The sequence below is a fragment of the Zonotrichia albicollis genome, chromosome 22 (assembly GCF_047830755.1).
Source record: "Zonotrichia albicollis isolate bZonAlb1 chromosome 22, bZonAlb1.hap1, whole genome shotgun sequence".
Classification (NCBI taxonomy): Eukaryota; Metazoa; Chordata; class Aves; order Passeriformes; family Passerellidae; genus Zonotrichia; species Zonotrichia albicollis.
This window is the reverse complement of record NC_133840.1, coordinates 2312641-2324919: the sequence shown is the minus strand read 5'-3', so window position 1 is coordinate 2324919 and position 12279 is coordinate 2312641. Positions and strand designations below refer to the sequence as shown.

At 58.8% G+C, this 12279-nt stretch overlaps 1 protein-coding gene across 1 annotated transcript; it reads right to left on the bottom strand.

The window, feature by feature from the left end:
* Positions 1-1643: 1643 nt before the first annotated feature.
* Positions 1644-11637, bottom strand: TBX2 (T-box transcription factor 2). The gene is made up of 7 exons (XM_074556963.1): positions 10502-11637; positions 9562-9829; positions 7092-7238; positions 5892-5968; positions 5648-5817; positions 3810-4423; positions 1644-3013 (listed from the first exon to the last, which is right to left on the bottom strand). Exons 1-7 carry the CDS (start codon positions 10864-10866, stop codon positions 2567-2569), a joined length of 2088 nt encoding a protein of 695 aa, XP_074413064.1. The 5' UTR covers positions 10867-11637; the 3' UTR covers positions 1644-2566.
* Between the last annotated feature and the right edge of the window lie 642 nt (positions 11638-12279).

Here is a 12279-nt window from a genome sequence, read left to right as displayed (position 1 = left end):
CCTGCTGGAACAGCGTGGCTGCGGGGCCCGGGCCCTGCTCCCTGCCTTTGGGCACGGTTCCTCAGGGTCACCATCATAACCCACAGAACGCTTTTCCCATCCACATTGAAAGGCAGCTTTGTGCTCCGTGGGCAGGTTGGGATGTCCTGCTGGCACCAGTGCTTGGTCCCCATTCCAGGATGGATGACAGGGCTGTCCCTGACCTCCCAGCATGGCAGGGACCCATCGTGAGGCTGCCCCAGCATGTCCTGCAGTACCAGCGCCATCTCCCCACTGTGATTTTCCCAACCACCTTTACCTAAATCCAGCCTGGATGGATTAGGGGAAAAGGGCCTGAGGAGCCCCTGCATTGGCACAGGTTGTCCCCCCTCACTACACATACAGCCCATTAAACTGCTGCTCATCCTGAGCATGTTTATTCCAAAATAATTCTGCAATCCTAACTTCAGTCACTACTCTTCCCTCCTCCTGGAGAAACCATTCCCACCCTGCTGCTCCCCTCAAGCAGAAATACCCACAGAAGCATCAACTCCTCTCCCCCCACCGAATAACCCCCCAACACCTCTCCTCACATCCTGGGGGCGTTCAGAGCCCCTTCCCCGCCCGCGGCACCGGGAGCGCGGGGAGGCCGAGCGGGGCCGGGCCCGCCCCGTCGGGGCTGCGCGGCGGCGCCAGCAGAGGGCGCCCTGCGCCCGGCCCAGGGCCGCGAACGGGCACGGGAACGGGAACGGGAACGGCTGGGGAACGGCCCCGCTCCTTCCTCCGGGGCCGCGAACCCCGCACGGGGACGGGGAACGGCTGAGGAACCAAAAAGTAGAGGCCCCACGACGGCACCACCGGCCTCGGGGCGAACGGGGGGATTTAAAGCCCACCGCTAGCAGCGGCCCCATCCCCGACAGCACCGGCGCGCCCGGGTCACTCCGCCACCATCCCGGACGGCACCGGCGTGCCCAGGTCATCCCTTCCCCATCATCCCTACCCCGTCATCCTTTTCCCGTCACCCTTTCCCCGTGCCCGCCGGTGCCGCTCCGCCCCGCTCCCTCCATCCTGCGGGCAGCGCTCCCGGTCCCCGCCGCTCCCGCAGCGTCCCCGCAGCCCCGGCGGGCCGGTCCCGGCTCTGCGCTCGCCCCGGGCACGGCGGGGCCAGCCCGGCACCCGCGGAAGGTCCGTCCCGGTGCCGCTCCCGCCGCACCCGCGGTGCCTCCGAGCACCTGCCGGCCCGGGAGGGGCGAGCCCCGAAGGGCAGAGCCGGCGGATCGTGCCCTGCGCTCCGCGGCCGCGCAAACCGGGGGGTTTCCGTCTGTCCCCGTCTATCATGGAGGCTCCGCGCCCCGCGGAAGCGAGGGCGGCTCCCAGCGCTGCGCACCTGCGGAGCAGCGGCGGCCCCGACGGGGCGGACCGGTCGCGGGAATGAAACAGGCGGGAGCCGGCAGGACTTCTCCGAGTAGAGTTTTTTTTTTTATTGAAAGATGTGAGAATTCATCAAAACTGAACAGACAGATACCCGAGTAACCAGCACGTTGCAAATCATGTATCTTTTTATTTTAAAACAAATATAGAGCACAGTCCTGTGATATTTAAATTTATTATACTTTTTTTTTTGTTCTGGAGTGAAAAATAAAAACCTGAGGTTTATTCCTGCATTCTCTATACCCCGCACTGTAACAATAGTTTAGTTACGTTTTGGATTCGTTAGTTTATTTTTTTTTTCTTGCAAAAGTCCGTTAAAGGATTGAAATCTTACTTTTAATGACTCCAAAAATTGTTTTATCAGTGGCACATGATTGTCCTAGAGAACAGGCGGGATAAACAATATTTTAAAACACAGAGAAACCGATATCTCCTTCAATCACAAAGAGCTAAATAGTTTTCATTTACAATATATATGTTCATGTAAAATGAAAAAAAAAACCGAAAAAAACCTTAAATGCGAGGAGTTAAACTCTAAATATTATGTACACACCAATGTACAACTCTGAATAAATTAATACCAATTTGCATATTCTGGGATCCTTATAGCTTATTTACACAAATTACCATTTATTTCATAAATATCTGCCCAGGTACCCACGAGGCTCCCCCCGCCGTGCCCGCCCTGCTCGGCGGTGGCTGCTGCCGAGGCGGTTTGGTTTCCATTTTCCTTTTCTTATCTCTCTTTTATTTTTTTTTTTCTTTTTAAATTATTTTTTCCTTCCCCCTCCCCTTGCACAGATGAGGGTTTGGCCATGAGGGTTTGGCCCTTCTCGCCCCTCACCGAAAGAGGGGCAGCCCCGTCCATCAGGTGTGTCGGTACCAGCTCCTCACCCTGCCCCTGGAGCGGGGGGCTGGGGGGTCCTGGGGGCTCCGCGGCCTCGCTGGGGCGGGGGGAGCCGCTCCCAGCCCCCCCAGCCCAGGGGTGGGCGAGCCCCGCGCTCCAGCTGCTCCCTCCAGGCTCTGGGGTGGCGGCTCCGTCCCGCCGCTCGCTCCCAGCCCTCGCTCGCTCTCCGCAATAAATATTTATACTGTGCTGTACAGAATACCAGTGCTTCTCCGCCCCGCCGGGAGGGCTCGCTGCCCGCCCCGCCGCTCACTTCGGGGACTCCCTGCCCGGGGACAGCTCCCGCTGGCTCTCCAGCCCGCTCACCAGTCTCTGGATGTTCTGCAGTTCATTGAGCGACTCCTTCAGGGAGCCCTTGGGGGAGGCGGCGGCGCGCTGGGCGCCCCCCTTGTGCAGGGGCGGCTCGGGCAGCGGGCTGGGCTCCCGGCTGCCGCCGCCGCCCTTGGAGCCCTCGGCGTTGAGGCTGGCGGGCAGGCCGGTGGTCAGCAGGTTGGTGCTGGGCGGGATGCCCACCGGCAGCTGGTAGGGGCTGAAGCGCAGGCGGGGCCGGCTGCTGCCCAGGAAGGGGTTGCGGGACAGCGGCCCCGCCGCGGCCGCAGCGCTGGTGGCCGGCATGGCCGAGGCGGCGGCTGCGGCCGCTGCCATGTAGGTGTAGGGGTAGGGGAAGAGTCCGCCGAAGGTGGGCATCGGGATTCCCTGAGGAGAGAGAGAAAGAGCTGTCAGAGCTGTGCTGCTGCATCCCCCCCCCCAAAAAAAAAAGCCAAGGCAAAGATGGAACAGCCCAGTGTCACCCTAAAAACAGAGCTTGGGGGTATCAGCCCGTTCCACACAAAGAGAGGGGGTACAGCCCCTGGCACGCCATCCCGAGCCAGGCTGGTGCCACCGAGCACAAACCCCTGCCTGAGATCTGCCTCATCCCCTCCCTGCTCGCTGCCTGTGCAGCATCACAGCCCCTTAACCACATTAAAACACATTGTTAAGCAGGATGGATAAATTAGGGGAGTTCAAAGACATCTTTATGTGTTCCACCAGAGGAGATGGGAAAGGCACTGTGGGAGCCCTTCAGAGCTGACAGGAAGACAGGGAGCTGCTGGATGGGGACAGCCAGGTCAGGCAGGGCCACAGCTCCTGACTCTGCCCTTGACTATGGAGGAGCGATAGCAGCCGCAAAAAAATCGAGATTCCTTCTCAAATCAACCTCAAAGCTGCCTTCAAAATGTCCTCCATGTTCTGCCTGTGCCAAATCTGGTAACATCTCAGGAGTGTGTCACCCCTTGTCCCTGTGGGCTGCAGAGGGCCTGGGGGAGGCTGGGGGCACCAGCAGCTCCTTCCCTGCAATGGGGCCACCCTGGATGTCCCCACACTGGGGGTGACACTGGCCAGGCCTGACCTGCATCCCCAAAGGGCTGCGCTCACTCAAGGGGTGAACACAAAGAGGAGATTCCAGAGCCCAGCTGGGCAGCAGGGATAGGGATGGGGACACAGGGCTTACCTGAGAGGCCAACATGTGCTGGGAGAGGTGGAAAGGGAAGGGGGTGGCCGTCCCTGCTGCGCCCGGGGCGGACGAGAGGGCTCCGTTCTCCAGGCTGCCCCCGCCGGTCACCGAGGCCAGCAAGTGTCCCATGCCCATGGCAGAGAAGGCGCCGGGCGCCATGGCAAACTGTCCCGGGTGGATGAAGAGGGGCTGCCCGGCGCCCAGCGGGCTGAAGAACTGCTGCCCGTGGAGGCCAGAGAGCGCCAGGCTCTGCAGGTGCCCGGTGCTCAGGTGCGGGGGGCTGTCCGTGTGCACCATCAGCGGCGCGAACGCCTCCTTGCCCAGCCCGCCGCCCTCCGTGTCCTTCTTGCCCGGCTCCGTCTCTTTCCTCCTTCCCTCCACCTTGTCCTTCTCCAGGCCCCGCGCTCCGAACAGGCCCTCGCCAGGAGCCTCCCGGGGGGATGCCCCGTCCTTGGCTTTCTCCGGGCTGTGCCTCTCCTTGCTCCGCTCCTCCGGGCACCGGGGGCTGCCGCGGGGCGTCGCGTCCTCTGCGCTGGGGCTGGCTGCTGCCACCGGCCGCTCCTCGGGCACCTTCTCCGCCTCCGTGTCGCTGTCAGCCCCTGGCTTCTCCTCTGCAGGGGGATGGAGGGGCACGGGTCAGAGAAGAAGCACCAGGGGAGGTGACAAAGGGGTCACTCACAAGAGCCCTGGTGTCAGGGGGAGGTTGGACAGTGAAGCTGCGATTGTTATTAACGGGAGAGACTCATTTTGGGGACCCTTGTGCTATAGTCACTCTGAAAGATGGGGATTAACAACAGCAAGTCTTGTGGCTGTGCCAGACAGGAAAACCTGTTTGATGGAGAAGCAGAACCTGTTACAGCATCGCTGTCCTCAGCTGCACAGTCCGAGCAGGCTGCAGAGAGCGGGCACTGGGCAGCGCGGGAGGAAATGCTCCTGCGAGTATTTAATTACATGGAGCTGATTGGCAGTGCACCGTGGATTTATTCCAAATGTGCAGGTTGAGACAGGTTAAAGAGGCAGTTTTAAGGCTGGGAGTATGGTACAGACTTCTCTAAAAAGGGCTTTAATTTAAAAAATCTCATTGAGCCCTCAGAGGAGGCAGGGGATGCGAGGCGAGGGGAGCTGAGCCCTGCCTGAGCGGCTCCACTAAACGAGAAAAGCCTTTTGGTGCGGGTGAGGTGAAGCTCTGCAGGCTGGGGCAAATATTCAGGGAAGCCTTTGAAAGTGGAGAGGGATGTAATAAACCCTCCCTGCAGCTCGGGGTGGGGGGTTGCAGTTTTGATGAAGGTTTGCAGGGAATGGAGTTGGTGGAAAGTTTAAAGAGCAGATTGATAGTGCTGCGAGACAAAACCCAGCATCAGCAACTGCAGCGTGGGAGATGCTGGTTGATTTTCATTTACCAGCCTGAAGCCCTGGAGTTACAACATTTTTTTTTCCTCTTTCAAATGTATTAATTCTTTTTCTTTTCTCTTTTTTCTCTCTTTTTTAGGGGAGGGTAAGATTCCCATGGAAGGAAGGAAGGGCATGCCAGGCTAACCTGGTGAGCACACAGGCTTGCTTTGCCATTTCTTCTTGTATAATTTAAATACAAGAAGTATTATATCCACACCAGGTGTACAGAGGATCAAATATATATTCCAAAGAAAATACATAAAGAGAAAAACGTGGCAACTCGTGAATGCCATTTGCGTTTCCTCTGATTTTATCTTTTTGAACCCTGAGCTCCGCTGCGCACATCCCCATCTTTCTTTTCCCCAATGTTTTGCCTTGCTGCCCACGGGAAATCAGCGCGAGCAGAACGTTCGGGGACACTTGGGGAGCGCATCCTGCCTTACCTCTGCCGCTGCCCTTGAGGCGCAGGGGGCTGGGCAGGGCGCCCACGGGCGAGTGCAGGGCATCGCGCACGGCCGAGGGCTCGCACGACGAGGCGTCCGACTCTCCGCCGTCGCGGTCGGGCTTGCAGGGCTCCTCGTACATCCGCAGGGACGGCAGCGAGAGCTGCTTCCTGCGGGACAAGGCAGCGTCGGGCCCGGCCGTGCCCCGCGGGCGCGGAGCCGGGGGGACGGGAGCGCCCCTTACCTCTTCTCCCGCCGGCCATTGCCCGTGTCCCGAAAGCCCTTGGCGAAGGGGTTGTTATCGATTTTCAGCTGCGTGATCTGCCGCGGGGACAAGGAGAGAAGGGGCGGTGTGAAGCCCCGGCCGTCGGGGAGCGCGGGGTGCGCGGCGCAGGCTGCGGAGCCCGCGTTAACACACCGCACGCTTTATTAAAAATGATGCTGAGGTTTGGCCTTGAATTATTAATAGCGTCTTAATGATAGGAAGTTATTTTTCACGGCCCCCCGGAGGGAAGATGGCGACTGAGCTGCGCGGCGCTGGTTAAAAGCTATTCTTATCCCTGCCTGCCACGGGCTGCCGGGGCCGGCGACATCAGGGCGCTCAATAATGCATGGCCCTGGAACACGGCCCCGAGAGGGGCTCTGCAAAGGGCCCGGCTGCCCGGCCCCGCCGCGACCCCCGGCCCGAGCATCCCCCGGCCCGAGCATCCCCCGCCCGACGGGGCCCACGGCCGGCCCCAGCCGAGCAGACAAAGTGCTCTTTAATCGATTGTGACTCTTCGCCATAAACTTTACGAGGGAAACAAGCCCACCAGGACCCTCAGACAGAGCTGTCAATTAGCATCAGCAGCCAGGGCTGGAGGTGGGGGTCAGCTTTTGGGTTAAGACACACACACAACGCTTGGAAGGGGACGGCAGAGGCTCCCTGCTCCCCATCGTGCTCTGCCTGCTCACGGAGTGACACTTGCTAAATCACAAAAGCAACTAAAATTAGCTTATCTGCCTCTATTTTTTGGCTCCTCCAGAGCCCTGGGCACCTCCTTGGTGAGGCTGCCCAGGCCTGGTGCTGCTCTTCAGAGCCTGGGCCTGCAGCAGAGGCTCCCAGGGCCCAGAAAGGCACAACAAACTCCATGAGGGAATTATCGATAGCAATAACAAAAATACTGACAACAGCATTAATGCTAACACTAAAACCAGCGATAATAATACAAGCAGTATGAGGGTGCATCCTCCTCTGAGGGCTTGGGGTTTAACCTTTTTAGTGTTGCTGCTTTTTGCCCTGAAATATCCTCGTCAACACACACAGACAGAAAAATACCCTGAAACGGGGTAAGGGATGGGGCAGGGATGGGGACAGGGATGGGGACAGGGATGGGGACAGGGATGGGGACAGGGCAGGGATGGGGACAGGGATGGGGACAGGGCCAGGGGGGCCCGGCCGTACCTTGTCGTTCTGGTAGGCAGTGACGGCGATGAAGTCGGTCTCGGGGAACACGTAGGTGCGGAAGGTGCTGTAGGGCAGCTTGAGGATGTCGTTGGCCCGGACGATGTGAAACCTGGGCTGGTACTTGTGCATGGAGTTCAGGATGGTCTGGGATGGGCGAGAGAGAGCACAGCCCGCGGCTGCCGTCAGCCTCCAGCTCCCTCCCTAAAAAACCCCTTTCCCCCCGAAAACAGCCCCAAAAAACACTCAAATTCACCATGCAGGCGGATGCCAGAGAAGGAGATTTCTTATTTTTTTGCTGATGCCATTGCAGGATCTGTCCCCAAAGAAGGAGGTCAGGGAACGCAGGCAGAGCAGCATCTTTGCGGGTGTTAAGCACGGCAATAAAGCAGCAAAAGGGATCTCCCAGTTTTATTACAACCCTGCAAACTCGAGGCGACTTTTCGACACGTTTCTCACCGCTTTTCATATTTCCGTCCTTAAAAATAAATTACTATCCCTCGCCACCACAAAAAAAAAAATAATGTTAAAAGGCTGCGGGTGAGTGTCGGGGGCGGCAGGAGCCGGTGCCAGCCCCAGGCAGCGCCTGCGACCTGAAAGGAGCGTTTCACCACGAGCCATGGCAAATTTATGTCTCGGAGCAACGCTGCAGAAGGAACAGACTTTTTTATTTTTCTTTTCCAGCCAGGTGTCTGAAAGCCTCGCCAACACTCAAAGCCGTTCTCTACCCTTTCGTTTTATTTTTTTTTTTGAGTTTGGTTTGTTGTTGCTGTTTTTTTTTTTTTTTTTTTCTTAGTAAAACCCGAATTCCCCGTGATTTGGCTGAGGATTTTTGGAAGCGGCTGAACACCCCAAGCCGCTCCGACCCCTGGCCCCTCGCTGCCTGCTTTCCTGCACGATGGCTTTTAAATAATTCCCCAACCTGCTGTGGTCGGGCTGAAATGCAGAATTCACTGCCCAGAATTCGGAGAGGGACGGCGAAAGCTTGAGTAATTATTGTCAAATAACGTCAGCCGAATGGCTAAATAATTATCACTTCATTTCGGTTTAGAAGGTAATAAAAAAAAATCCCCCCCCTTTTTTTAACCCGAGCAATAATCACCTGCTGATGAACTGTCGGATCGGTGTTATATTGATATAATCTAGATGGGATTTATCATAAAAATGGTGCAAAAACTCTCATTCAGGCGTGCAAATCTGCATTCCTTTAAAAAAAATAATCATCCCTCTCTGACCAGATGGGCACTGGCTAAACCCTCATCTCGCAGATTTAACAGTCCGGATTTTGGACAACGACAGACACCAGAAATCTTTAATTGAAGGAGGCGAACCGTTAAAAGCGCTGAATCAAACTAGTTTTTCACCAGTACAAAAAAAAAGAAGATATTTTTTAAACTCCTTTTCTATCGATTTACCTTTCTGGCTATAAATAACCTCGCAATGTATTATTTAACAAAGACGCTGTTTCCTGCCTTAAGAGAAAAAAAATAAAAGTGAGAGAGAAAAAATGAAAAAAGAACTAGAGAGAGTGGAAAAATAGAGAGGAGAAAAATAAAAAGACAGAGGGGAAAGAAAGTTCTGCGGGAGGTGCGGAGCTGCTCCGAGCGGGGTCCCGCAGCCCCCGGGATTTTACCGTAAATTACCGCATCGGCAGCGCTGCACGATGAACTTTCCCTTTATCGCCCCAAATGCTCGCTCGGAGGAAGGAGAGCCGGCTGGGGCGCTGGGATTTCCCCCTGCGAGCATTCCCGCAGGATCGCGCTCTGACCCCGCGTTCGCGGGTCTCTGCAAATGGCCAGCGCTCACTCACTCACTCCCCGCCGCCTTTCCTTTCTCTCTCCCTCTCTCCTTTTCCTTTCTCTGTTTATTTTGGTTGGTGGCTTTTTTGGCTTAATTCCTTCGTTTTGTTTTTACCTCCTTTAGGTGATGCAGACACCATCAACAGGGATTTAAACAGGGGCTTTCTGTGGCAGATGGTGCCAACGATTCCAGCGCTTCTCCCGCCTGCGGGAACCCAGCGCAGGTGCCGCCGGCCCCGGCAGCGACAGCCCCGGCCAGGGGGGCAGCGACAGCCCCGTCGGGGCTGCAGTCCCCGCACACCCACCTCCCAAAATTCCTCTCCCCACAGAGCCTCCAGGGCTGGCAAGAAGCAGCAGCACAGGCCGGGGATGCGGGAGCCAAGGGGAGCCTGAGGCTGCTCGCAGCCCAACCCTCATTTTCCCCCGGAGAACCGGAGCTGCCCCTCGGAGCCGGGCAGGACCAGGGGCTGCGGGACAGCCAGGGCATCGCAAGGCCTGGCCAGGCCCCGCCGCTCAGCCCGACACGGCTGGAGGAGGCTCTAAAGCCTCACGGTTTCTCCGGGGAGATCATGGACAGACCCCGCACCAGGCAGAGCCCGCACCGGGCACACCCCGCTCCTGCCCAGGGTCCCTGCCCGGGGGGCTCCGCTCTGCCCCGCAGCCGCACTTACAAAGCCGTGCTTATCCGAGATGTTGTTGGTGAGCTTGAGCTTGTGAAAGGCAACAGGTTTGGCCATCCACTGCTCCCCCGTGGCCGGGCTGTCGGGATGGATGTACATGCGCTTGGGCATCTCCGGGTCGGCCTTGCCAGCCACCATCCAGCGGGAGTTGTGGAATTTGTACCGGCAGTCGTCGGCCGCCACTATATCCATCAGCAAAATGTACTTGGCCTTCTTGTCCAGGCCGCTCACCCGCACCTTGAACGGGGGGAACATCCTCCTGCGGAGAGACCCAGAGCGGTACCGGGCTGCCCCCGCCCGCCGCCGGCCCCGCCGAGCCTCCCGCACCGCCCGGCCCCGGCCGTGCTCCCAAACCTCCATTTTTAGCTCAGCTCGCTGAGGATCCCCAGCCTTCCTCCCGTCCCACCTCTTCTCATCCCGCTGTGCTGCCCACACCGTGGCAGAAAGCAGGGAAAGAGCTCAAAAATCCCATTTCGGGAAATAAGGGGAGAAAATATTATTCTAGTTTTCCTCTATTTCTCTGCCCTTCGCCGAGCCGCTCGCTCGGCACCTCGGGCTGCCTCCCCCGGGCCCGGGGCCGCGGGCAGGGCCGGGGACGACCCCGGACGTGGGGAAAGTTTGGCAGGAGGGAAGGAAGCGGCGGGAAGCGGCAAAAACAACGGGAGCGGGGGGTTCCCAGCGCTCAATTAACGCGCACGAATTTAATTTGGGATCGCGCTCGGAAAAGCAGCAGCGGGAGGCGGAGGGGAGCGGTGATGGGAAAGCTCGGAGGAGCCGGGTGGGGAAACACCTCCGAAAAACTCCAAGGATCGAAACTCCCCGAGTTAATTCACGGCAGGGATGGGGAGCGGGATGGAGCGAGGGGCGAGGGCGCTGCGCGGCCGCGCAGGTGCGGGGCGGGCTGGGGGGGCTGCGCGGGGCCGGCTCTCACCTCCCCGACTTGGTGATCACCATCTCGGTGCCCAGCTTGTGGAACTGGTCCCAAAGCTCTTTGGCTTCCAGCGTTACTTTGGGGTCGTCCTCGACCTCCTCCTCGGGTTCCAGGCTTTTAAGCGAGCGCAGATGGGCGGCTTGGTGGTGGTGTCCCAGGGCCGAGACGTGCAGCCCGGCCTCGGCCGCCCCGGCCAGCCCCGGGTCCGGCATGGGCTTCGCCAACGCCGCCGGAGGCAGAGCCAGAGCCGGGAAAAAGGACGGCTGGGCGGCTGCGAGGAAAGCGGACATGGGGAAGTCAGCCGGCCGGGGTGTGTGGAAGGGGTGGTAAGCCATGGCAGTCCCTGGGAAGGCTGGATCTCTCATCGGTGCATCCACAAATCCAGGAGAAAAAGAGGGATTCCCTTTACAAAAATGCTGTGTGTGTGTGTATTTGTTGGGTTTTATATTTTTCTCCTCTCCTGCCCAGCCAATTCGCTCGAGTCTCTGGAAGAGGAAGGAAAATCAACAACACACACACACTCTCCAAAAAAAAAAAAAAAAAGAAAAGAAAAAAGAAAGCATAAAAAAAGAGGCGAAAATCAGCCGAACTAGATTCGGGATTTAAAAAAAAAAAAAAGAAAAAATATAAAAAGAAAGAAAAAAATAAGAAGGAAAAAGAAAAAAAAAGGAAAAGCGAGGCAGTTCCCGGCTCCTGGGACTCCCGGTCTGCGGAGGGGAGACAGTAGGTCCTTATTTTTTGTTGTTGTTGTTGCAGCGAGGGAGAGCGAGCGAGGGAACGAGCCCTCCCAGGAAAGTCCTTCCCGACACTAAAATAGAAACAAAAGCCGGGTCGGGCTGCGCGGGGCTGCGCGGGCGCGGCGGAGCAGGGGCGGCCGCGCTGCCCTCACACCCCCGCGGGCCCGGGCTGCGCCCCGGCGGGGCCGCGCCGGCTCCGCGCTCCGCGCTCGGCGCTGCGGCTCGGGCTGCTCATGGCCAAGGGAGCCGAGTGGGAGCGGTGAGATCTTGTCCTGATCTCTGTAAAACTGTGACTATCTCACATGTCCTTCCTGCTCTGATCCGCCCGCTAATGAGCCAAGCCCCCTTGATTGCTGATTTTACGCGTTTCAGACCAATTGTGGATCTGCATAGGCGGGGTTTTGACAGCTCCGGCCAAGCTCCGGGCGCGGGGGGGCGGGGGGCGCGGAGGGAGGGAGGAAGGGAAGAAGGGGAAAAAAAAAAAAGGGAGAAAAAAAAAAAAAAAAAGGAGAAGGTGTCGGAAGCATCGGCAGTAAGAAAACATGTCAACAGAATAAAATATTAACCAATGACAGAGAAAAGTGCTCGAAATCCCACCCCCGGCTCCTTTCCGCATACCGGGTCAGCCCCGGCTGCGCCGCCGGTGCGGGGCCAGCGCGGAGCCGCCTCGGCGGAGCGGGGAGCGGAGCCTCGGGGGCGGGGGGCGCGGCTGAGGCCCCCGCCGGTCTGCGCGGGGGCGGCGGGCCGGGAACGGGGGGGAGAGGCCGGGGGAGCCCGGCGGCGGCCGCCTTACGACAGATCCTGGAGAGCGGATGGCGGTGGGGCGCGCCCTGCCCGCCGCTCCAGCCGCGCACAGCCCGCGCAGAGCCGCGCAGAGCCCGCACAGCCCGCAGAGCCGACGGGGCGGCCGCCGGAAGCGCGGCCCGGCGAGAGCTGCGGGCGAGGCCCCGAGCCCCGAGCTCCAGGCGGGTGAGTCGCTCCCAGGGGTCGCCCCCACCCTGCCCGCAGCCGCCCCGACCCGGAGCGGGGGGTCCCGCCCGC

What these genes read in the sequence shown, in the direction of transcription:
- TBX2 (XM_074556963.1), bottom strand. Translation starts at nt 10,866, where the DNA reads ATGAGAGATCCAGCCTTCCCAGGGACTGCCATGGCTTACCACCCCTTC. An exon ending in TCTCGGATAAGCACGGCTTT is followed by an intron (nt 7,239 to 9,561) that starts GTAAGTGCGGCT and finishes CGCCCATCCCAG; the next exon opens with ACCATCCTGAACTCCATGCA. An exon ending in AGCACATGTTGGCCTCTCAG is followed by an intron (nt 3,014 to 3,809) that starts GTAAGCCCTGTG and finishes CTCTCTCCTCAG; the next exon opens with GGAATCCCGATGCCCACCTT.